Source organism: Myotis lucifugus, unplaced genomic scaffold, assembly GCF_000147115.1.
Source record: "Myotis lucifugus unplaced genomic scaffold, Myoluc2.0 scaffold_727, whole genome shotgun sequence".
NCBI classification, from domain to species: domain Eukaryota; kingdom Metazoa; phylum Chordata; class Mammalia; order Chiroptera; family Vespertilionidae; genus Myotis; species Myotis lucifugus.
This window is the reverse complement of record NW_005871775.1, coordinates 62,104-86,761: the sequence shown is the minus strand read 5'-3', so window position 1 is coordinate 86,761 and position 24,658 is coordinate 62,104. Positions and strand designations below refer to the sequence as shown.

Here is a 24,658-nt window from a genome sequence, read left to right as displayed (position 1 = left end):
TTACTCTGCAGCGTCATGTTTACTTGGAAAATATACTCTAGTTTACTTACCTGTTTTTAAAATCTTCTAGGCAGGTACCGAATTTGAGAATTCCTAGAGGCTTGGAATCAGTCTAATAGGACAAGTCCTCCTAGAAGACGTAGTTTCCCTCTTCAGTGGAAGTGCAGGCACTCCTTTCCGACGTGCATTTTCAGAATGCTTACGTAGGGGTCCGCTGTGCGCATGACCCATCTCTTGGGACAAGTTTGTCACCAGGCGCATCTTTGCCTTTGTATCTCGGGAACCAGGTCACAGGGCAGCAGCCACCTCGGTGTCGAAATCACTGGGTTTCTCTTCAGGCCTCCCTCCCCGTGGCCTGATCCTCCCCGTGGCCTGATCCTCCCCGTGGCCTGATCCTCCCCGTGGCCTGAGCCTCCCCGTGACCTGATCCTCCCCGTGGCCTGATCCTCACCGTGGCCTGAGCCTCCCCGTGGCCTGAGCCTCCCCGTGGCCTGAGCCTCCCCGTGGCCTGATCCTCCCCGTGACCTGATCCTCCCCGTGGCCTGATCCTCACCGTGGCCTGATCCTCCCCGTGGCCTGAGCCTCCCCGTGGCCTGAGCCTCACCGTGACCTGAGCCTCCCTGTGGCCTGATCCTCCCCGTGGCCTGAGCCTCACTGTGGCCTGAGCCTCCCCGTGGCCTGAGCCTCACCGTGACCTGAGCCTCCCTGTGGCCTGATCCTCCCCGTGGCCTGAGCCTCACTGTGGCCTGAGCCTCCCCGTGGCCTGAGCCTCTCTGTGGCCTGAGCCTCACTGTAGCCTGAGCCTCCCCCGTGGCCTGAGCTCCGTGTTATTTGCTGGTGACATACCTCAAGAGCTCATTGTTGGACTTTTACATTTGTTTCCTTAAAAATGTTGCTCATTTCAAAAAATTGTCCTAAATTGAGGCCCGTATGTGTAGGAATTTTGGTCTTGTCATCATATATTCAGAAATTTGGAAAATGGCCATGCACCATCTTTTTCATTAAACCAGAGTGTGGGAAGGGCACAGAGAATTGCCCAGCGGCTTTGCTAAGCCTGGAACTGAACTGAGCTGTGGACAGATAAACCACTGTAACCCACCAAATAACACAACTAGGTGAATCCTATAACAGAATTTAAAACCCACAAAAACCTTAATCAGCCCCAAAGCTGTGTGTGTGTATGTGTGTGTGATTGTGTGTGTGAGATTGTGTGTGTGAGTGTATGTGTGTGTGAGTGTATGTGTGTGTGATTGTGTGTGTGAGATTGTGTGTGTGAGTGTATGTGTGTGTGAGATTGTGTGTGTGAGATTGTGTGTGTGAGATTGTGTGTGTGAGATAGTGTGTGTGAGTGTATGTGTGTGTGAGATTGTGTGTGTGAGATTGTGTGTGTGAGATTGTGTGTGTGAGTGTATGTAAAAAAACCCTCGCTCATTTGTCCTCAGTTCCCATTTCCTCTCGAACCCTTCAGCCCCTGGCAACCACTTACCTGTGTTCTATCTCTGGATTTGCCGATTGTGGGCATTTTATGTACAGGGCGTCCCGAAGGCTGTCTTACACACTCAACAGCTGGTAGCTTAGTTGGTGTTTTTCTTTTCAGATTTGACCCATTGGAATTAATAGTTACTCACAGTGTGTGCACATTTGGGGGACACCCTCTAGGTAGCCTTTTGCGTCTGCCTCCTTCCCTGAGCTCGAGTCTCAGGAGCCACCCGGTAGCAGCGGGTGTCAGGGCTGGAGGCCTTTCTGTGGCTGAGTCTCCTCTGCTGATGGCCCTCCACGTCGTGTTCACGTACCACATGCGAGCGTAGCACGTTCACCTGCTGGTGAATTCAGGAGGTTCCACTTGTGGCTCTTGTGACTCGCGCGGCTGCGAGCGTTCATGTGGACATGTTTGTGTGCACGTTTTTATTTCTGGTGTTATTTACCTAGGAGTGGGATTGTTAGGTAAGATGTGTGTGGTTTTAAAAGTGCATTGATATGTATGATTAATTTTTTAAAATTTCCTTTCTGCCCTGGCCGGTTTGGCTCGGTGGATGGAGCATTGGCCTGTGAACTGAAAGGTCCCAGGTTCGATACCGGTCAAGGGCACATGCTGGGTTGTGGGCTCGATCCCCAGTGGGGGCCTTGCAGGAGGCAGCCGATCCACCATGATTCTCTCTCATCATGGATGTTCTATCTCTCTCTCCCTCTTCCTTCCTCTCTGAAATCAATAAAAATATCTTTTAAAAAAACAACACAAATGTATTATTCCACCTCCATGTAGTAAAAAGTATAGTTGTACAATGTTTAAAAAAAAATTTGCTCTCTATATTTTGAAAAATTTTAAAGTTAGAAGTAGAATAATTCATGAAGTCATGTATCCTTTTCCGACACTTTCACACTTGCTCTGTATTCACTTTCTTCCTGATGATCTACTTGAAAGTAAGTTGCAAACATCATGATGCTTTACCAAAAGTATTTAAACATGTATCTCCTGCCCTGGCTGGTTTGGCTCAGTGGATAGAGGATCGGCCTGCGGACTGGAGGGTCCCAGGTTCGATTCCCAGTTAAGGGCACAGGCCCGGGTTGTGGGCTCCATCCCCAGAAAGGGGTGTGCAGGAGGCAACCGATCAATGATTCTCTCCTATCATTGATGTTTCTCTTTCTCCCTCTTCCTTCCTCTCTGAAATCAATAAGAATATATTTTTTAAAATAAATAAATAAACATGTATCTTCTAAGAACAAGGACATGTTCATACCTAAGTGCAATGTAACTATTACACTCAAATGAATTTCATGCAATGGTACTAGCTAATTTGTATTCACATTTCTCAGTAAATGTCCTTTATAGTTTAATCTCCTTCTCTTGGGATTTAATCGAGGATCTTGTTTGCGTTGGTTTGTCATATTTCTTTACTCAGTAATTCCCCACCTTTCTTCTCTCTCTGGTCGCTCACCAGGTCAGCTATTTTGTAGATGGTTACAGTTCGGCTCTGACTTTACTGGTAGTTAGATGCCGATTGGTTTTCAGCAGGAGGGCTTCTGCCCAGGGGACTGTGTCTCACCGTGTCCCCGAGAGGCTCAGCATGACCAGGCCTCCTGTTGGTGACACTGAGTGTGGTACTTGGTCAAGGTAGTGCCCCCCAGAATGCTCCATGGTAAAGGTACTTGGATCAACGTATTTTAAGAATCGGTTCGAAACCCTATGGCTTGATCCCCGCATTTGAGCCCTCAGCGTCTGTACTGGGAGGAGCTGTGCGGTGCATGGAGGAAATCAAGGTAAAGCCATGTGAGCACATGACAAGTACTGCGACCTGAGGGACAAGGAGCTCTCCAGATGGGCTTCACCGGTGCCCGCAGTGCCCCCGTGGTGCCAGGCTCTCCTGTGTCATAAAAGAACCCAGCAATCCCTGGTTTTACCTGAAGCTCCCCGATCCTAAAGCGACAGGCAGACGCTGGCGGTGCCGTCCTGCAGGGGCACTGCAGGGTCTTGGTGGGGCGGGTCCGCCAGGAAATGGAATTGGTTCTAAGCAAGGTTTCCAGAGACGAGGGCCTGTGGTGTGGAAGGAATGTGTGGAAGGTGCGGGAGAGTGAGTGAGTCATCTGGGGAGTGGCGAGTGGATTTCCACGGCTCGGACTCCAAGTGCAGGTGAGCCTCCCAGGGAGACTGTCAGAGGGAGACCTTCGAGCACGTGTCGCGTGAGGAGGGAGCGGCAGGTCTGCGGTCTATGAGGAAAGGAGGCAGGGCCGTCACATGGCCCATTGGGGAGTAAGGATGTGGCCTCTGTTCTGTGGACTCTGCTGTGTCATTCCGAGTCCTCAGATCAATGTCTTGTAAAGGTCGTGTTGTCGAAAGTATTACATATGTCCCCTGATGTTTTTCTTACTGTTCTTGTGCAATCTGTTCTACTTTGATTTGTTGTTACCTACTGCTCTTGGTTAAACTGGGTTTACTAACACATTTTTGCTTTCCACCAGCTTCGGGCTCTGTATTCAATGTACCTCCGGAAAACAAAGAGTTTAAATAAACTGCTCTATCACCTGTTCAGGCTCATGCCCGAAAACCCGACCTGCACCGAGGCAGCTGCTGAGCCCAGCAAGGAGCCCAAGACCTTCTTCACGGAGGAGGTCCAGCTGAGTATCAGAGGTCAGTGAGGGGGTGTGTGTGCCTGTGTGTGTGTGCACACATGTTTGTGTGGTATGTGCATGTATGTGTGTGGGGTGTGTGTGTATGGTGTGTGTGTGTGTGTGTGTGTGTGTGTGTGTGTGATTTGTGTGCATGTGCATGTGTGTATGTGTGCGCACATGCATGTGAGCTCTCCTGGGACAGGTTCAGACCTGAGGGTGCAGCCCAGCCCCAGATGGGGCCTGGGTGCAAGGCCTTCCACGTTTCTCTAAGTAGGACATTCAGTGTGACCTTGTGGATAACGCTGTTAAGAATTAAAGACATTTTTGAATCCTAGGTTGTTGAGACTTACATTTTACTCTGTAAACAAGTATTTGTTGTGTGATAATGGTTTGTAGGCCTGTGAGTCAGTAGTCTGCCGTCGGGGAACAAAGACGAGTATGAGTTCTTTCCTTCACTGTGGAGGCTCAGGTTTTAGCCAAGGGTTCAGGCTGTTCTACCGTTGTAACTGATTCTTCGGAATAATTTGTTAAATGCCTTAGACTCAGGAAACCTTTGGAGCAGTGGTCGCCAGCTGGTGGTCCGTGAGGTCCGAAAGGATGGCGACCACTGCCTTAGAGCACCGAGGGCGGACTGTGAGGTTGAGGTGGGTGTTCTAGGACTTGGCGTAAATACGTCAGTGATGCTGGGAGTAAAGGTGGTGCGACTCCTTTCATCTTCTATTCCCCCCTTTGAAGGCAGCGCTTCATATTACCTGTGACTCTCCGTGTGAAATGCAGAATGCTGTTTCCAGGCAGATTTTCCCGTGTCAGCTGGAATCTTCTTTTTGCCGTGGTTCATGTTAAATATGTAGAAAAAGCTAATGTGGTAGCATCCCGGCTTCTTTGTTTGTTTTAGGAGCTCTAGTCCTCATGGGAGGAATTAGGATTTTCTTAGGAAAGTCCTTGTCTTTGTCTGTTATTCTGTGTCCGAGATACACGCTGCTGACGAAGACTTTGCTTTTCCCTCAGAAACAGCAACCCTTCCGTACCACATCCCGCACTTGGCTTGCTCCGTCTACCACATGACCCTGAAGGACCTGCCCGCCATGGTCCGGCTGTGGTGGAACAGCAGCGAGAAGCGCGTCTTCAATGTTGTCGACCGGTTCACCAGCAAGTACGTCAGCAGCGTGCTTTCTCTACAGGAAATAGCTGCTGTGCAGACAAGTACACAGCTGTTCAGTGGCATGACGGTTAGTATGCTCTTGAACTTTTTCTAGAAAGGTGATTTAAATATTGATTGTGTCTGACATCTGTAGTGAGTTGAGTATCACAATTGTGACCGTTGGTTTAGAATTTACAGGAATTGCTGCTGTATTCTCTGACTCTTGTAAGTCAAATCTCATATTAATACATAGATTGGAACAGTGGCATAATTTCACTAGCCCCCACCAAGGAGCTTTTGAATATTCATCAGTTCCTGTAAAATATACATCGGACACCTCCAGGTGCCGGGCTTGGTGCAAGCAGTGTGGTCAACAGCGAGGGCCTGGCCTGTGGGACGTGCCATCTGGTCAGGGAAGGGGAGACACCGACCACGGGTTGTGTTTGAGACTAGAACGTGGCACACGGAGGGGAAGAGTGTGGTCCCAGGCGAGGACCATTGGCTGAGGGAGGGGAGACGATGGAGAAAGGCGCTGTAAGGGGCAGGAGTTGGTCTGGGGAGACGTGTGGAAAGGCATTCGCTGCAGGGAAACAGTGGCAGAAGCAAAAGGCTGGGAGTGAGAACTTCTGTAGTTGCCCGAGGCAGGACGAGTAACCGTGTCCAGGGAGAGAAGGCTCCTGCAGGCGGCTGTCAGGGAGCGGGCGGATCTGCAAGGGGTTAGGTCACGCTGGGAAAGGCCTCACAGAACAGTCTGAAGTATTTGGTCCTGGGTAGCCACTGACAAATTTCCGTTGAGGGGGTGACGGGTGGCGTTATCATCTGTGCAGTTGCTCTGACTGACTGTGATATAAACCTGGCTGTTGAGTAGTGCGGGGTCGAGGCATGTGGGCAGTGCTGGCGTCAGAGCTGTGGGTGCGGGGCAGGCCTGGTGGGCAGTGCTGGCGTCAGAGCTGTGGGTGCGGGGCAGGCCTGGTGGGCAGTGCTGGCGTCAGAGCTGTGGGCGTGGGGCAGGCCTGGTGGGCAGTGCTGGTGGGAATGTAGACGGGGCGGGGAATTTGGTGGAAATGTACCCCAGCTTGAATAGCTGGGAGGAGGCAGAGGAGATGTTTAAGGTGACGCTGTGGTGTCAGCCTGGAGATTCGGGCGTCAGAGAGTCGAGTTGTTGGGGCCGGGGGTCATTGGTGTTTCACGTTGCGTGTGCAATGCTGTATGGAAACCAGAACCAGGGGTGAGTGTTCTTCTGGGAAATTCAGAATCCGCAGCAGAGGGAGGCTGGGCAGACACGTGGCACTTGATGCCCGAAGACAAGCAGTGATGACTAACCCATCTGTGCTTTGTCTGGTCAGAAACTGGTGTCATATGGTGAAGCTGGTAGAATAAAATAAAATACACTGGTTTTTTGTTGTTGTTGTTTAAATATATTTCTTTATTGATTTAAGAGAGGAAGAGAGAGAGAAAGACAGATAGAAACATCAGTGATGAGAGAGAATCATTGATCGGCTGTCTCCTGCACGGCGCCTACTAGGGATCAAGCCCTCAATCCAGGCATGTGCCCTTGGCCAGAATCAAACGTGGAACCCTTCAGTCCACAGGCTGATGCTCTATCCATTGAGCCATACCAGCCAGGGCTAAAATACACTGTTTCATGAGAGTGAATTTCCAGTAAAATGCACTTGGACTGTCCTAAACCACCATAAAACACACTCAGCTCTCCTCATCCGTGGGTTCTTCGTCCACGGCTCAGCAGCCTCGGGTCCAAAATTGGAGTTGGGTTCCAGGGATGTGGACCCACGGACAGAGGGACTCGTGGGGGCAGGGGAGTCCTGCCAAGCTGCCCTGTGGGTGCCGAGGGACGACTGTGTCAGGTACTTGTTAAATATAGATGTCCAATAAGTGAATGTGTTTACCTGCATTTTGCTTGAATGGAAACTTTGGCTGCTAATAGTCAACCTATTGAAATGCTTTTTGAGTGAAAAAAAAGGAAAGAAAATTTGACAAAACAAATATTACTGTTCGTGTGTTGCAGGTTAAGGCTCGAGCTACTACTCGAGAAGTGATGGCTACGTACAGCATTGAGGACATCGTCATTGAGCTGATAATCCAGCTGCCTTCCAACTACCCGCTGGGCTCCATCACCGTGGAGAGCGGGCGGCGCGTGGGCGTGGCCGTGCAGCAGTGGCGGAACTGGATGCTGCAGCTGAGCACCTACCTCACCCATCAGGTCGGTCCCGCACACACGTGGCCTCCACACTGAGGCCCACTCGTTGGTTCCTGCCGTGGCAGTGACACTGAACACACATCTCTCCTGCCTCAGCTGGAGGTGGGGATTCTGGCTCCTCGGTGGGCACAGATATGTGCCTGAGCGACTTGCGCCTGCCAAGGTTTCATGTTCATCTCTTTCTGGTGTTCGAGAGGAATTGATTTGACTTTATTGACATTATAAACGTACAGAACAATACATGGTAATTAAGGAAATGGTTAGAGATGGAATTTTTTGGTAAGATGCCGGACAGATGAATGTCTTCCAAGCTACGCTTAGTCTAACATTTCAACTCTCCTTCTGTGGTTATAGAAATCCCAGTACTTTTAAAGACCTTTGACTTTTAAACACCTATAAGTCTTCTCTAGTTTTGTTTACACATTGTGAATATTGCACAGTAAAGAAAACTTTTTAAAAAATAAATATATTGCCCTGACTGGTTTGGCTCAGTGGATCGTGCATTGGCTGTGGACTGAGGGGTCCCGGGTTCGATTCTGGTCAGGGGCATGTACCTTGGTTGCGGGCACATCCCCAGTAGGAAGTGTGATGGAGGTGGCTGATTGATGTTTCTCTCTCATCGATGTTTCTGGCTCTCTATCCCTCTCCTTTCCTCTCTGTAAAAAAAATTAATAAAATATATTTAAATAAATAAATAAATAAATATATTCACCAATTTGTAGAGCTGGAACAAATCAGCAGCAGGGAAGATAAAATGATTAATTGTTTTAGTTTGCCCAAACCGGTTTGGCTCAGTGGATAGAGTGTCGGCCTGCGGACTCAAGGGTCCCAGGTTCGATTCCGGTCAAGGGCATGTACCTTGGTTGCAGGCACATCCCCAGTAGGGAGTGTGCAGGAGGCAGCTGATCGATGTTTCTCTCTCATCGATGTTTCTAACTCTCTATCCCTCTCCCTTCCTCTCTGTAAAAAATCAATAAAATATATATTAAAAAAAAATTGTTTTAGTTTAAAATTCAGAAAAAATCTAAATGATTGACTTACTAAGAGTTTCATAAAGCAACAAGCTGAGACTGAACTTTGAAGTATTGATGCAAAACCCTTTTTTAATTCCTGTCTTTACTGGAGAAAGATTTATCTGTTCCAAAATTTCGGTGGTCATTTTGAAAACCAATATTCATAAAACTTAAAAGATGTGAATATAGCAAAACAGATTTTCTTCTCTCCAAGTTATAACTCAACTTTAAAATTTTTGAAGTTGAATAAAAATAACTGATTGGTTGTCTTCATTGTATATTCCTCTTTTTTTTTCTTCTTCTTGTTAACAGAATGGAAGTATTATGGAAGGCTTAGCGTTATGGAAAAATAATGTAGACAAACGCTTTGAGGGTGTTGAAGATTGCATGATCTGCTTTTCAGTCATCCATGGGTTCAACTATTCTCTTCCCAAAAAAGCCTGTAGAACATGCAAGAAGAAGTTCCACTCAGCCTGTTTGGTAAGTCTAAAAAGAAATTAACTTATTTATTATTTTATGTATAATGTGTATGTATAATATCTAACTTTGGAAAAGAAAACAGTGAAAAATAAACTCTTAATTGTAGTTAATGGGAGACATACTAAGATGGTTTTTCAAAATCTGTACAAAGTAAATAGTAAATTACTGAGAAATGGTAGCATGAAAGCATTTTAATCATTGGATGTTTCTAAAACAGGTCTCAGCACTCAAAAAATAGGTGGTCTTATAAGATCTAGACCAGGGGTGGGCAACCCCTGGCACAAGTGCCAAATATGGCACGCCAGTAACTTTTGCTGGCACGTGAAACCCTCTCTTATAATCTTCCATTTACAATTTTTTTCTTAATATTGACTTTTTTATTTTTCAGATAAATTCAGTGTAGGTGCATCTTAGATAAATAAATAATTTTACATAACAAGTTATCTTAAAGACCATAGACAAGGATTGACGAGAGAGGGGAAGAGCAATTTCTATGCCTCTGCCTTAACTCTCTCTGCCTTCCTAGATCCGACCAGTGTTTTGGTTTCATCCACATACGCTTGTGAATCTTTGTTCTCAGTGATGAATTTTGTTAAGTCTCGTAATAGGAGTAGCCTGAAGGATGACAGTAGTAGCTCGTGCATATCTCTGAAGGTCACGAAATAAAAACCTGATGTAAAATCTCTGTCATCAGTGATGCAGCAGCAAAAGTCCCACTGATAATATCAAACAAGTCATAAAGTTTTCTGTCGGACTATCAGTGTACATGTATACATTAAAAAATAAATGTATTTTTCATCATCATATACTGTGTTTTTGTCGCTCAAATGAATTTTATTATTTCTTCAAGGTTATTCACATACGTACACCTTAAGAGATATCAAGTTGGCGTAACATGTTCTCGAAAAATTAGGGTTGGCACGCAGAAGAGTTTTGAGTCAGAGATTTTGCTGGTTTGGGCACGCACTCACAAAAAGGTTGCCCACCCCTGATCTAGACCATAAAGTAGACTGAAAAGACTGAGCGCCGTCTTGCATCAGAGCTCTTGGCTCTTTTTATTTTTTTAAATGTATTTTCATTGATTTCAGAGAGGAAGGGAGAAGGAAAGAGAGACAGGAACATCAATGATGAGAGAGAATCATGGATTGGCTGCCTCCTGCACTCCCCACACTGGGGATCAAGCCCAGAACTGGGCATGTGCCCTGACTGGGAATCGAACTGTGACCTCCTGGTTCATAGGTTGACGCTCAACCACTGAGCCCCGCTGGCCAGGGCCCTCTTGGCTCTTTTTAAAGGTCACGTGGCCGTTTAGTTGCTTGGAGGTCTTCCTGGCCGGCTCAGTGGCATGTGCATGAGCCTTGGTGGGAAGAACCACACTGTAGCCTTTGTACATGACTCTGCGTGTGTTGATCTGGAGATGAGTGGGAGGAGCGTACAGTAGTCTCCCTCTTTTACTGTATCGTTTTAAGGTTACTTTAGATGTATATGGAAAATGACAGCTCTTTGAAAAGTTCTTCTAACATTTAAAACCTTTTCTTTTTCAGTACAAATGGTTTACATCTAGCAACAAGTCCACGTGTCCACTCTGTCGTGAGACCTTTTTCTGAGGTTTTCCCCCCGGAAGTGACCCTGAAGGAAAGCAAAGGCAGTGGACGGGCCGCCCGGAAGCGCTGGTGTGCGGAGGCAGTGAGCGTACTTAGACGGACCTGCTGGGGGAGCCCCTTGGTTAATGCAATGGCCCTGCAATCGGGTCTACTTACCTTTAGGTTGGTTTGTAACAGTTTGGGAACCTTTTCTTTTACATACGTATATTACGTATTTGAGAGAAAATATTTATAAAATAGTTTAATCTCTTTATATATTTAAAAATAAATATGGAAAACCCCTAAATTACAGATTTGGAATTTGTGAAAGCATTGCATTGATCTATGTTCTAGAACAGTCCAGTGAGGCAAATGAATTGAGAGGGATGATTTATACCTAGCAATATTTTAAGACTTATTTATTAGTTATGAAAACGAAATTAATTAGTATTCTGCTGTTTGTAGATTAATTTAATGATAAAAATGACTAAGCTATCAATATAGTTTGTCTTGAGCTGTTTGAAGCATGCTCTGCAGTCCTCCGTCAGCAAGTCCTCGGGCCCTCACGCCTTCGTTGTTAGGGCTCTGACTTCCAGACCATGAGCTCATGACACCGAGCTTTGCTGTGGAAGACTTTCGTGTGCCATGACATCCGGACTGTAGACTTGCCCATGAATTATTACTCAGTTACGTGAGAGTTTGAGAGAACAGGAATCAGATTACTTTCTTCATGAAGCAGAGTGGCATCTAGCCCTCTGTGAGAGGGAGGAGGAAATGAATGAGTGGTCCTGAAACTTAAAATTGGTGATGGGGGAAATTAAAAACAAAAAGTAATGCTGTAGGTGGCTTTCAGTTTTGTAAGCGAATTTTGCTATTCATACTGCCAAAGTTACATTAAATTAGATTTGAGGAAGCTAAACTTTCCAGTCAAGTTAAGGTTTTAGTACCAAGTAAAAGGGAACATGACAGGCTGACGTGGAGTCGTGAGACCTGCCTCTATCACAGCAGTGTTACCCTAAAAGCTGTGCCCGAAGCAGAAAGTGTGAGGTTTGGAACTTGGAGTAATTCCACTGCAATCTTTCATCCCTGGGGAATATTAGCATATCTAGCAGCCAGGTCACTTGAGAGATCAGCTAATCATCTCTTGCAAATGTTTAATTGGCAAAAGCAATTCATGTTAATAAAACAACTGTTCACCATCAAATGGGTAAAATGGTTATTGTTGAAATATGAATGTGATCAGAGTATTGTAGTCGAGAATGAGGTATTACGTGCGTTTCAGATCTCTGGAGTTGTGTTTGTGGGTGCGGAGTCCTACCCGGTTCTGTCTGTCTCCTGAATTTCTTCTTAGTATTTATTGTCCTACCGCCTTGGGGCTCAGAGAGTCCGTAAGTGAAGTGCAGGTAGCGAAATCCTACTACCTCTTCTTAACCCCTTTCTTCAAACGGCCGCTCTTCCCAGGTCGGTCTCTGACACAGTATTCCCAAAGGACTGCGTTACTTCTTTCAAAGGCACACACTTTTTCTTTAAAGATTGTTTTATAATGAGAGTTTGTTTATAACTTTTCCAGTATTGGCACTTCTCGGCCTCTGACCCAAACCCCAGGCAGGAAATGGAGGGAGGGAGGGGGCAGTGTTGCCAGCGGGACTCGGGCCCTGCCACAGTGAAGCCCTGTGACCAGGTGGGCACCGCTCCTCCCAGACGCCTCACGTCGCTCTGAGCTGTAAATACACGTGTAAATAGTGCTTGCTCCTGTTCCCTGCCAAAGAGAGGGCTTTCCGAAATGAGCCTGGAGTTCGGAGCACCACGCTGGTTACAGTTGTGTTAGTAGAGCTTTGGCGACGCTAGAGAACACCCCTACATTATAGCATAGGGACATTTTAACCTGCATGAGAGTCAAAGCCCATTAGCAAAATTATTAACTTAAAATCCTAATGTAAATTGCAAATTTTAGGATTTATTTTTAACTCTCTGTACCACATGCTCTAATGTATGTACATAAGTTTCCATAGCTTAAATAATTAATGTTATTAGTAAATAAGTTTGTGCTGTGAATAATTAATTTATTATTTGGTTGTTATGCCATATGTGCCCATTAAAATTCTTTTTAATTACAAAGTATGTCGAATATACAGAGTAATAATATAAAGCCCTTGTGCTCTTCACAAACTATTTTGCCACATTTGCTTCTAATTTTTAAAGAAATAAAATGTTACTCTCTTGTACTTCTGAGGCCTTCCCTCTCTCCTTCCTGGGAGCTAAATGGAAATTGGTGGGACTCCTTCCTATTGGAGAGTTTATACTTTACCACGTGTTGTGTTCATAAATAATATGTAGTGGTTTTTAAAAAATTCATATTTGTGATTTTGTATGTTATTTTTTGTAACTTGCTTTTTAACTCAACATAACTACCTTTTAGGGTCAGATTACATCAGTTTACTCACCAGTTCCCCCACTAATGGTCATTCCGATTGGTGTTCGTTGCCATTTGTAACAGTGTGCATTCTTGATGTGTTTTCTCGTGCAAATGTGCTGGGTAAATGCCCCGCATGGACGGCAGCTGGTGGCTGCCTGCTCTCCAGGGAGTGTGCACCCATGAGCCCCTGCTTTCCCTCCTCCTCTCCAACACTCAGGCTTACAAGACGCTGCCTCTTCTGGTCACAGCTGTGAAATAGTAGGTCTTTGTTTTCATTTACATTTACCTGGCTGTCAAGAGTCTTCATCTATTTATTGGTCATAGTTTTGTGAGTTTATCTTATTGATCATAATGTTTATCTATTACAGGGCTTCTTCAAGTACCGGGCTTGACTTTTAAAAGATTTTTTTATTGATTTTCAGGAGAGAAGGGAGAGGAAGAGAGAGAAATATCAATCGGCTGCCTCATGCACTCCCCCTACCAGGGATGGAGCCCACAACCAGGGCATGTGTTCTGACCAGGAATTGAACAGGTGACTTGGTGCATGGGACAAGGCTCAACCAGCTGAGCCACAGTGGCCGGGCTATAGGGCTTGGCTATCATGTGGTCTGTGGCTGTCTTTATTTTTTTTTTTTTTAAATAATGTTTGCTTTTTTTTAAAATATATTTTATTGATTTTTTACAGAGAGAAAGGGTGAGGGATAGAGAGTTAGAAACATTGATGAGAGAGAAACATCGATCAGCTGCCTCCTGCATACCCCCTACTGGGGATGTGCCTGCAACCAAGGTACATGCCCCTGACCAGAATCGAACCTGGGACCCTTGAGTCCACAGGCTGACGCTCTATCCACTGAGCCAAACCGGTTAGGGCTGTGGCTGTCTTTAATTGTACAGAATTTTTCAGTTAGGTTTAGTCAAATTTGTCAATCTTTTTTTAAAAGTTTTGTTCGTTACCCGGGGCTTAAAAAAAACTCTATGCCTAATTCACCTGGAAATAAATGTTGTGATTGCTGGACCACGGTACTCCTGAGCCATATCGATAGCTGGTTCTCACAGCATCACTTATGAAGCGGTATCTCGTCCCCAGGTTCCTGCGCCTTCTCATGCCGCCAAATACCCAGGTGTATTCTGTTCCACTGACCTATTTATCTGTTCTACACTTTTTTTTTCTTTAAAAAGGGTTTGTAATTAATCTTGAAGAGTAAAGAGTCCTCCACCCTGTTCTTCCGACTTCCCTTGGGTAGGCATCTCCTCGACTGCACCTGAGGGGTCAGATTATTGACATACAATCCTCCTTGGTCTAAGAAAAAATGTATAGCAATTTGCAATATATATGCAAAAAGAAAACAAATATATGGTAAAGGATAAAAGATAGGGAAAATCTTACCAGGGAGGAGAATGAAAGCAAGGCATCCTTCCTATCTAATAATAGACAAACATGGTAATTGACCGTACCTTCGCTACGCCTCCCATTGGCTAATCAGCGTGATATGCAAATTAACCAACAAAGATGGCAGCTAATTTGCATACTGCAGGCAGGGCAGGACAGTGCAGCCGCCAGCGCGAGCCGCCATCCCAGGCCACAGGCCGGCCCCAGAAGCTGGTGATCAGGGGGAGATGTGGGTCCCCTGCCCAGGCCTGACACCTCTGGCAGAGGCATCAGGCCTGGGCAAGGGGCTGATCCGGCGATAGGAGGGTGATGGGGGTCGACACCTCTGGCCAAGGCGTCAGGCCTGGGTGGGGGGCGGAGCCGGCAATCGGAGGAATCTGGGGGTCCCCTCGCCCAGGCCTGACGTCTTGGCCAGAGGCATCAGGCCTGGGGGGGAGGGGGGCAAGCCGGCGATTGGTGTGAACTAGAGGAAACACCTTTTTTTTTTTTTTTTTTTTGCCTGCATCGGTGGGTATAGGAGAGTTAACAGTCAACAATTAACAATAATGAGAGGCTGCGTGGTCTCTGCCTGGTGCCCTGGGAAACACCTTTTCTGACCACTCATTGGCTAAGCTCCTTGTATACCACTGGTAATATTCTTAGTAACTTGGGTAATAAGAATCCAAAAAGGTGATCTAGGGTTTTTCACCACACTCCTGGTGAAAAAAACGAAGGTCTGCTGCTGGAGGGCTAAGAAATGTCATATCCTGCCCTAGCCGGTTTGGCTCAGTGGATAATGCCTTGGCCTGCCGATGGCAGGGTCTGAGTTCAATTCTGACCAAGGACATGTACCTAGGTTGCAGGCTCCTCCCTGGCCAGGGCTCAGGTCAGGGCTCATGCAGGAGGCAACCAATCAAAGTGTTCCTCTCACTTTGATGTTTCTCTCTGTCTTTCCCTTTCTCTTCCACATTCTCTAAAAATCAATGGAAATATATCCTCAGGTGAGGATAAAAAAAAATAATAAAGAAATTATTATTATATGAAAGACACATCTTGAAAATGCCTAAAGAAAATTGTCATTTTTTCATGGTGAAGGGACTGGAGTCCGTGTTGATGAAAAAACCTTGCTGGCTGCGGTGACTGGCAGTGGCTGCGGCAGCGGGGTGATGGGGCTGGTGCCTTCCCCTGATCAGCCCGGTCACCTCCCACAAAGGGAGGCCAGACTGCGGCTTAGGCCCTATCCCCAAGGGAAGCAGGGAGCGGGCCTAAGCCGTCACTAGGACATCCCCCGAGGGCTCCCAGTATGTGAGAGGGGGCAGGCTGGGCTAAGGGACACACCCCCCTGGTGCATGTGCACCGGGCCTCTACTTAGAATGAAAACAATACTCATGTGAAAGTAAATTTTAAAAATTTTTCATTGAAAAGTTTAAAAAATTATATAATACATTATCCTTGTACAAATGCTACTACAAAAAAGCAAAAGTTCCTCCATCCCACCTGATGTCATCTAAGACTCTCATATGCACAGACAAACCTACCCTCTCTGTGGGTCTTTAAGAACTTTACATGCAGGACAATACTGTTCTGTACTGTGCTTTTTTCACTGAATAGTATATCATGAGCCCCTTCTGGTTCAGGCCATACAGCTCCAAGTCGTCGGATGGCTGGATGTCACTCACATTCAGTGTCCTGGGCATATTGTAACTTACTTTACCAGCCCCTTTTATGATGACACATTGGTTGACTTCTTGCTTTGCTATTTTAGGCAATGCTGAAATGAATGTCCTTTCATATTAATATAACTCTTTTATATGTAAATGCAAATTATACATAATGTACATATTTCCTTGGCTTGATTCATAGGTGACAGATAATGCCCAGCCCTGTCACCTTTCTCTAGTTGACAGATTTCTGACAGTTTCACTTGTTAACCAAAAAATGACTTGTTTCAAAATATGGTGAATACATTCAGCCTATCTACACACACACACACACACACACATATATACTACTATATCCATATGTATATTCAATGTAATACATATTATTCAGTATAACGTGGAGCAGACACTGTGTGAGGACTTGGTGAACCTCAGGACTGAAAGGAGTTCTTGGCCCGCTCGCCTGGAAAGTGCGGTGGTCCCCTGCAGACCTCTCACCTTCATTGTTTCCAAAATGTCTTCTAAAATGGAAATTAAAACAAAAGGTAAAATTCAACTGAATCATTTGGTGAAGTGTGTATGATTGCTAAACGGTTTAATAAATAATAGACTATTTAAAAATTATATTCATCTGAGAAAACAGTGCACCCCAAGCAGGATTCTACTACAGTGAACTTGGACTTGACACGGGTGTTATTGAGAATTCTAACCAGACGGAATGGCCTGCGCTGCAGTGGAGCCTGCTTGTTATTACAGCAATAATTAGGTTTTTAGTTATTTAGCTCCATTCTCTGCCCAGATCCTTCCCTTTGGATAAGAAAATGTCAATGAAGGTTTGGGCCAAGTGTACAGTAACGTGGAACAATGGTAGTAAATAAAATATCTTATTTCATTTAGGCGCATTGAGAAAAGCAAAACCTTCCCTTTTACAAACAACACTGAAGAGTGAACTAAGAAAATGGAGTTATGAAAAACAAAAACCTAGTAATCATAATGTGATTTGAAGGGCTGAGGATATAAGGTATAACATAAAAAAATCAAACTCTGAGGTGTAGAGAAAAAGGAAAATCGTGGTCAATTTAGTTACAAAGTAATCTGAAAGCTAAGGCATAAACACCCATACCATCAGATGAGCTAAACGTACATAGCAGAATTTTCAAGGGCATGAAGACTAAAGGAGGAGAATTCACAATATGGAGGGTGAAGTGTCAGAAGAAGAAACTGAAGATTTTGTATTTGAATATGTATTTGAATATTAGTTTAGGAATTAGGGGGAAACTGCCATCCCCACCACAAGACAATACTTGTTAAAACCCCCCAACAACCTCTTACAAACCCCTCTTCCAACATGTGTTGTCTGTGTTATCTGTCAGCTGATTATACTAACATCCCAGGTTACTTTGCAGAGTGCAGTCTCTGACAGGGGTCTGTGTTACCTGGATTGTTCTCCTTAATGGTGACTAAATAGAATAGCCCTCTTGGCGAAAGGAGATCTGGAACCAGTGGGAAGAACCTGTCCATGACTTCGCGACCATTTCTGCCACCAGCCCAAGCTGCTTCTATTCCATGACTTCCTACCTGTGACCAATGGAAAGATTGTTTTGACTCGTTACATTTAGAATCACAAACTTAATCTTTTTAAAATATATATTTTTTTTATTTCAGAGATGAGGGGAGAGGGAGAGGGAGAGACTGATCCACACCAGCTAGGCTCAAACTTAATCTTTTTGACAAGTAACAGTCATCAAACAAGTATGTACTTTGTATTTTACTGCCACACAAAAGGCGCAAAATTTAATCTGAGCCCCACCATTCCTTAGCCTTTGTGACGTATAAATGTGTAGTCTTTGTGAATTCCTTTCCTCCCTTATCTGTAAAATTAGGAAAACAATCGTTTCCAATTATAAAGTTAGAAAATAATGATAAAAAATTAATTTTCCCACTGTTGGGGAAAAAATGAGGGAATAGTCTAGCCATCGATTTTATGTATACTTATGTATATTTTTCTTATGCAATACCTTATGAAATCTCTTCATGTGACCTAATCGAGTTCTAACTTGCTTTTAAGGACTGGAAAACATTTTATGATGGAAAATAATCACATATAGCTACTGATGAACATTCAACGTGTCCACTTGCTTAATTTCTTTTGTATTTAAGTTATTCCCATATCTACCTCAATATACAACTTTCCACAAAGTTAATCACGAGGAAATTCACGCATTCCTCTGTTTTGTCCGACTTTCCTCCTAGAGACTCCGTTTTGGCATTCCCATGATTCCTTCCTTTCCAGGTTCATGTTTCCTCCCTTATTTCGGTGGACCCCATCTTCTGGATGTTGCACCAAGTACCGTGGGGTGTGGACAAGGGCCTGGGAAGGCAGCTTTGGCCAGGCCCTTCTCGTCACTCTGTTCCTGGGTGGACAGGCGCCCTCTGGGCTGGACCCTGCTGCTCTGCCTCCCAGGAATGCTCAGCCAGGTGGAGGTGCCCCTTGGGAAGACCAGCCGGCACCACCCACATTCTTCTACCCAGAGGAGGGAGGTGTCCATCAGGAGGGAGGAGTCAAGCCCTGCCTGCTGCCTGGGCCCACCTCTGAGCGGTACCAGACCTTGATCCTGTGCAGATCAGGGGCACACACCAACAGCACCCATGTTGTGTGTCTAGATACATTAGTAAGTACAGCCACAACTTTCTGCATGCACTTCTATTACCTGTATGTTATGTCTCCCGGATATAACCTCTAAGTTTCTTATCTTCATAATTTCCTTCTTTTCCTGCCCCCACTGCCTCACAATATCCTTGAGAGGAGGAAACCGAACACTTTCAAAAAGAATTCCTATTAGAATTTAAGGGGGATTAAAGGGCATGCACACACACACACACACACACACACGAATTTAAATACCATGGCCTGATTTGAATGGAATTTTAAAGGATGGAGATGGGTCAGCTGAATCAGAGCAGTTTGTGTTAATCCACGGCTGACATCAAATGATGAAATCTGTTTGCATTTAGAAAGGAAGCAGCAGACAGCATTAACGATTAAATTCTGTTACGTCTTACCTCTTCAGGTGGAGTCACTACATATGGGGGATTAAACACCAGAAGATCAACCTTCTCCTTCAGTCTTGGTAGCAAGCCTTTGACCTAAATGTTCAACAACTGTCAGACTTTCAAACCAGAGTATAAATTAAACCAACCATCTTTAAAAATATCTCATATTTTTAGAAAGAAAAATGTGTTAAGCCACACTAATTAACAGAAATGGAGATGAATATTCTTACATTTTCACTCAGATAAAGATTATATGAATTTCCCTAAAAATAAGGAAATAAGACTATCAGAATGAAGATGATGTTCAGGAGTCTCAGCTCCTCAGCCCACATGTTGACACGTGGTTGCACGTTTAGGAAAGAAGGAAGGAAGAAGGTCCAATCGGTACATCTGTCCTGTACAGACTGCACAGCTTGAAAGCTGCAGCCTATGAGCCAAGCATTTACTGTCTACAACCAGGAGAACTGGACATCAGATTGAGGGAAAGACACATGACCCAATCAATGCAAGCTATGCTCATTCTGGGGCTTTTGCTGGAAGGCAGGGTTTCTTTCCATGGGGGTTGCTGAAAAATAAGATACAGACATGCAAGTATCTTGCTACCATCAAGGAAGACTTCCTAGGAACAGAGCCACGAGAGAGGAGGTCAGACCCAAGAAAAGGACGCTTGTAATGGCACCTGAGTTCCTAGAGTCAGCTGTGCCTGAAGCCACCCACTCTACTGAAGCCAGTTTGAACTGGATGCTGTCACCGTGACAGACAGAGCCTGACATATACAAGCCAACAGACATCCCCCGTGAACTGTGACAAAGAGTATTGTCTCAGTCAAGAATTTATCAACTGTGATACCCTGCTTACTGGGTTAAAAATTAATCACTCAAGTATCTTTGACTTAAATCCTGTGGACCTTAACTTATCTGAAAAGGAAATTAATTATTATTGGGCAAGGAGTAACATCTCACCAAATCAGTAATGACCGGATGCACATGGACTCTGTTACAGCGTGCTGTCTCCAGGGTACAAGCTGCTGCTTTGGGGTTGATGTCAGTGCACCTACAAACAGAAAAGAAAGACTATGTTCCATGCCCAGGAGACAGATCAGTTTCTGAAAAATTCAAGTATTCCATTCCTTTTATGTGGAGCAGATTTTTTAAAAATTGAATACTTTAATAATGGTAGAAAAAGAATAAAGATTTATTACATTGATTTAAAAAGAAAGGCTATTATATTGATACTAGAGGCCCAGTGCACGAAATTTGTGCACTCAGTGGGGGGGGCGGGGCGGGGCAGGGGGGGTCCCTCAGCCCAGCCTGCGCCCTCTCACAGTGCAGTCTGGGAGCCCTTGGGAGATGTCCGACTGATGGCTTAGGCCTGCTCCCACTGGGAGGCGGTACTGTGGAGGCGGGAGAGGCTCCCACCACTGCAGCTGCGCTCACCAGCTGTGACCCTGGCTTCTGGCACACTGACCACCAGGAGGCAGCTCCTGCATTGACTGTCTGACCCCTGGTGGTCAGTGGGCATCATAGCAACCGGTCATTCCGCTGCTTGGTCGATTTGCATATTAGCCTTTTATTATATAGGATAATGTGCAAAAGTAAAATACACATAACCACACACACACCTGAAGGAATTTATTAAATTATGAATCCAATGAAGGAATACTATACAGCCATCAGAAATGAAATTTAAAGAATTTTTGGAAGGAAAATGCTCATGATACCATATTAATTGAAAAACATAAGAAACAGGAAAAAAACTGAAGCAACCATGTGGCAACATTTATAGGTAATTTTTATCTTTATAATTTCTATGTTCTCAAATTTTCTCAAAAAAGATTCTGGTAACTTGCAATTCATTTGTGATAAATTATTTACCTAAAAAAAATTCAAATTTAGAGATGACCTAAAATGCTTATGCAGCTTCTATAATTATCCATTCTGATGGAATAAAACACTCCGTTATAATTTTTAGGGAAGTTCATGTGCAATCTGAGTCCTTACTATATTTAAACAGACACCATCAGATACATATTATCTAATTACAAAAATGATTTCATTCAAGCAACACTTGAAAGTATTTACAGTGAATCTCTTAGTGGAAGACGTGGATGCCTCTGACATCCTGACACTCACATGTACAGGGCCTGGGGGCCTATCATGGAGGCTAGGAATGTGGATACCACTCCGGACCCCGATCCCACTTCCAGGCATAGCTCCACTCTGAACAAAAGAAAGTCGCATCACTACAGCTGCAGTGAAACACACGTCACAGAAAATGACTCTCATGCTACTTTCAATCCATTTCTCCCCTATTATCACTCACCTGAAGTACAGAGTGTCACAAAAATATACAAATATAAAAGAAATTTATAAATAAGTTAATTTCTGACAACTGTTTTGGCCTCATTTAATATTCATAGCTCAAAACTGTTAAAATTTTGGGTATGTAGTTTATTCTAAGTCCATAACATAGTAATATAATAGATGGCTTTCAACTCATTTCTATAGCACATTACATAAAAACTATGAAATAATGTTAGTTTAGGGTTAGACATTTTAATATGAAAGACATCAGTTCTTTCCAGGAGAAGTTCCTAGTGTTGCATGTCCTAAAATGATAGATTATTACAATATTTATTTATGAAAGACATTTCTCTTAATATCATTTAAAAGTATGTAACACTCATAAATCCATCAGCATATCCTAGGGGAGGAAAGCTACCCTATGCTACAGATAACAGACTTAGAGCAGCAAAGAAATTCCATATTTGTACTGATTACTAAATTGGGAAAATACTGAAGTACTGGATCTTAGAATATTAGTAATAATCTTAAGACTGTCATTCTTAAGAACATCTCCATTCTGTATTTTGTCTTTCAATTAAATGTATTTCCTTGCCTATAACTACATACATATATGGTGTCAAAGCACCAAGTATCCCCACTACAGAAACAGGTTTGGGGGATTTAGGGGGGCTCACTGACACCCAGCTCCCCAATTACCCAACCTCAAAACTCGGGGTTCCTAACCAGGAGCCAGTCCCGTATCCGACAAACCTTTATGCTACGGGAAGAGCTACTGAGTCTGACCAGGCAGCTGATATTTGAAAAGATAAACTGTTATGGTCTCATAAATACCTAAAATTCCACGACCAGAAATCTCCAAAACTTTAAAACGGAATCAGATCTGCCAACAGCACAGCGTGGAGCCCAGTCTGTGCTTGTAAATCGCTGCTATGTCATCACTTACGACACCGCACCATTTTAGTCTAGATTTCAGGAAACCCCAAAATTCCATCGTTTACAATGAAAAACTAGTTTATAACCATAGTTGTGCCATTTTATACGTGGGAAAACCCAGCCAGGTTTCATCCTGAGAAAAGCCACTTCAAGGCTGGATTTTTAAATACATCTGAATACCCAGACCCTTTCATTTAAAACGTCGACAATGTCGGTATCCATTCTTTGCGGCCATTAAATGTCAGGTTTCTAGCATCTCAACAGGTCGGTGTGATGAGCGTAAGGTGCTAGGTCCACGGAGGCTGCAGGTCACGAAGTTGTTACAATTCAATGAAAAATCCAGGCGGCGGTCACCCCGCATGCGAATCGGGGCTTCAAAGGGCGCAGAGGTCAGAACCCGGCCGGGCGCTGGCGGGGTCAGGGGTCAGGGGTCATCTCCGTCCAGGGCCCGACCCTGGGGCGCCCGTGGGAGGCGACGGACTGAGCGCGCTCTCCCGCTCCCTCTCTCTTTCCTCTCTCCCTCCCTCCCTCTCTCTCTAAAATTCAATGGGAAAATGTCCCCCAGTGAGAATTAACACAAAACACCCCCCAAACGCCTCCCATCCGGGTCCCTCAACCTCACTTCCTGTTTGGGCCCCGGGGCCGCGGGGCTTCCGGGTAAGTCGGCGGCGCCGCCCCGCTTCCCGGTCGCGTGGCTGAGCCGCGGGGGAGCGAGTTTGGCGGGGCCGGTGCGGAAAGGCCGCCCGGAAAGGCCGCGCGGAGCGCTCGCAGCTCCGGTACCGACACCCGGACCCCGGCGCCCTCGCTCCTGCTTCCGGGGAGCGCGGTGACGGCTTCCGGGGTCACCTGCCCGGCCGACCGCGCCTCCGGCCCTTCCGGGACCCGGGCCGCCGCCGGGACGCCCATCGCGGGCCCACGGGGACCCGCCCACTCGCACCGCGTGAGCTCGGCCGCCGCCGCCTCCAGCGCGTCCAGGAGCAGGAAGGTGTCCTCCGCGGGCGCGTACACGTCGCGGAAGTCGCCGCGGCCCACGTGCCGGTGCGCGGGGGTGGGGAGGCCGCGCGCCGCCATCTCCTCGGAGCGTCGCGCGCAGGCGCCGGTGACGCGGCCGGTGACGGCCGGTCGGAGTAAATGCTCCTGGAACATGGAGTTTGTTTCATTCCCTGGGTCCGCGCCCGACAGTCATCAGTCGTTTCTGACGGAGCGGAACGTTTATGGTGCGTTTACAAACCTCTGTTCCTGGTCAGCAAAGAACTGAAAAATACGTGGTTACAAAATCTTACTTTTTAAACAAATGTTTTCATTGGTTTCAAAGAGGAAGGGGGAGGGGGCGTCACCGAGCGGCCGCCTCCTCAGGCCCCGCCCGGGGGTCGGACCCACAGCGCGGCCGGTGCCTGACGGGATGGACGCTCCCACTGAGCCACACCGGCCGGGCCGAATCGATCAATTAATGGAACAGAATCGGAGGCGCAGGAAGAGACCCAAACCCAACGATCAATTTTGTCGGATAAACATGTCTCCTCGGATCGTTAGAAAAATGTGCGTGAAATAATAAATGGAGCTGGGCCGTGAGACCGGCAGCAGGTCCCGGAGAAAGTCCTGCGGCCCGAGCTGTGCGCTCAGTGGTTAGAGCGCGGCCCTGGGTTCGGGGTTCGGTTCCGGTTGGGCGCGGGGTGTGGCGTCTCTCACAGGATGTCTCTCCCTCCCTCCCTCTCTCCATAAAAACCAGTGGAGAAGCCATGTCCTCGGGTGAGGACTAAGAGGCCCCGTGGAGGGCGGGCCGGGTGGGGGCGCAGCCGGAGGCGGGAGCCGAGGGGGCCGTGCTGGGCGCCCGGAGCCGAACGGGGACGGCGGCGGGAGGCCCGGACCTCGGGGTAGGGAGGCTCCGCTGGGACAGAGGTCGGGCGGGGCCCGGGGCAGCCGGCGGGTCTAGAGGGGGCTGCTAGGTGCGGGGTGGGGGCGGGCGGGGGCGGCTTCCGGCGACTCTCTGTGTGGCTGGGTCTCATTTCTCAGGAGCCACAGCCGCCCGGCTTCCTCGGCTTCTGTCGGAGCCCTTTCTGCTCCTCCGTCCCCGCCGTCGGCAGGTCTCGAACCGGCGAGGTGTCGGCTGTGAACACGCCCAGAGCCCGGCGGCGGCTCCGCGGCGGAGCGGCTTCCCCGCAGCACCCGCCGCGCCTTCACCGGAAACCGGACCGGCCTCCCGCCGGGGCTGGACCTGGTGTCCCCGCAGCCAGGCCCGACCCGCCCGATGCCCCACGTTACTCTCCTCCCTCCGGGATCTGCCGAGAAACACACACGGTGTGCGAGTCAGTCCAGTCTCTTCACTGGGACAGACGCGTTTTCATTTTTGTTCTCGTTGCCAAGGCAACTGGGCCCA

At 46.4% G+C, this 24,658-nt stretch overlaps 2 protein-coding genes and 1 long non-coding RNA gene across 4 annotated transcripts in view; 2 read left to right on the top strand and 1 right to left on the bottom strand.

Annotated features, from left to right (window-relative positions):
• LTN1 (listerin E3 ubiquitin protein ligase 1) overlaps nucleotides 1–10,566 on the top strand; it is a 48,167-nt gene extending 37,601 nt beyond the window's left edge. Inside the window, exons 26-30 of the mRNA XM_006105816.3 lie at nucleotides 3,958–4,126; nucleotides 5,116–5,336; nucleotides 7,275–7,469; nucleotides 8,792–8,959; nucleotides 10,504–10,566. Of these exons, the coding sequence (XP_006105878.1) occupies nucleotides 3,958–4,126; nucleotides 5,116–5,336; nucleotides 7,275–7,469; nucleotides 8,792–8,959; nucleotides 10,504–10,566 (816 nt within the window). The remainder of the gene's footprint in view (nucleotides 1–3,957; nucleotides 4,127–5,115; nucleotides 5,337–7,274; nucleotides 7,470–8,791; nucleotides 8,960–10,503) is intronic.
• Nucleotides 10,567–15,724: 5,158 nt separating this feature from the next.
• On the bottom strand, nucleotides 15,725–23,511 carry N6AMT1 (N-6 adenine-specific DNA methyltransferase 1). Of its 2 annotated transcripts, XM_006105814.3 has the most exons (6): nucleotides 23,219–23,511; nucleotides 21,175–21,261; nucleotides 20,005–20,095; nucleotides 19,052–19,135; nucleotides 17,425–17,566; nucleotides 15,725–16,509 (listed from the first exon to the last, which is right to left on the bottom strand). In XM_006105814.3, exons 1-6 carry the CDS (start codon nucleotides 23,425–23,427, stop codon nucleotides 16,376–16,378), a joined length of 747 nt encoding a protein of 248 aa, XP_006105876.2. In that variant the 5' UTR covers nucleotides 23,428–23,511; the 3' UTR covers nucleotides 15,725–16,375. The 2 variants fall into 2 exon arrangements, with proteins under 2 accessions (XP_006105876.2, XP_023602521.1); XM_023746753.1 differs by lacking the exons at nucleotides 19,052–19,135; nucleotides 23,219–23,511 and adding an exon at nucleotides 22,904–23,196.
• LOC106694952 lies at nucleotides 23,383–23,888 on the top strand. Its single transcript, XR_001346033.2, has 2 exons — nucleotides 23,383–23,498; nucleotides 23,597–23,888. It is a non-coding gene; the product is annotated as an uncharacterized LOC106694952 (long non-coding RNA).
• The last annotated feature ends 770 nt before the right edge of the window (nucleotides 23,889–24,658 follow it).

Excerpts from the sequence above, each read along its gene's own strand:
- N6AMT1 (XM_006105814.3), bottom strand. The coding sequence starts at position 23,427 with ATGTTCCAGGAGCATTTACTCCGACCGGCCGTCACCGGCCGCGTCACC. Across the intron at positions 17,567-19,051 it reads TAGTGACTCCACCTGAAGAG|GTAGGAAGTCATGGAATAGA; the intron begins GTAAGACGTAAC and ends CATTGGTCACAG. Across the intron at positions 16,510-17,424 it reads CATTAAGGAGAACAATCCAG|AAGACATTTTGGAAACAATG; the intron begins GTAACACAGACC and ends TTTCCATTTTAG.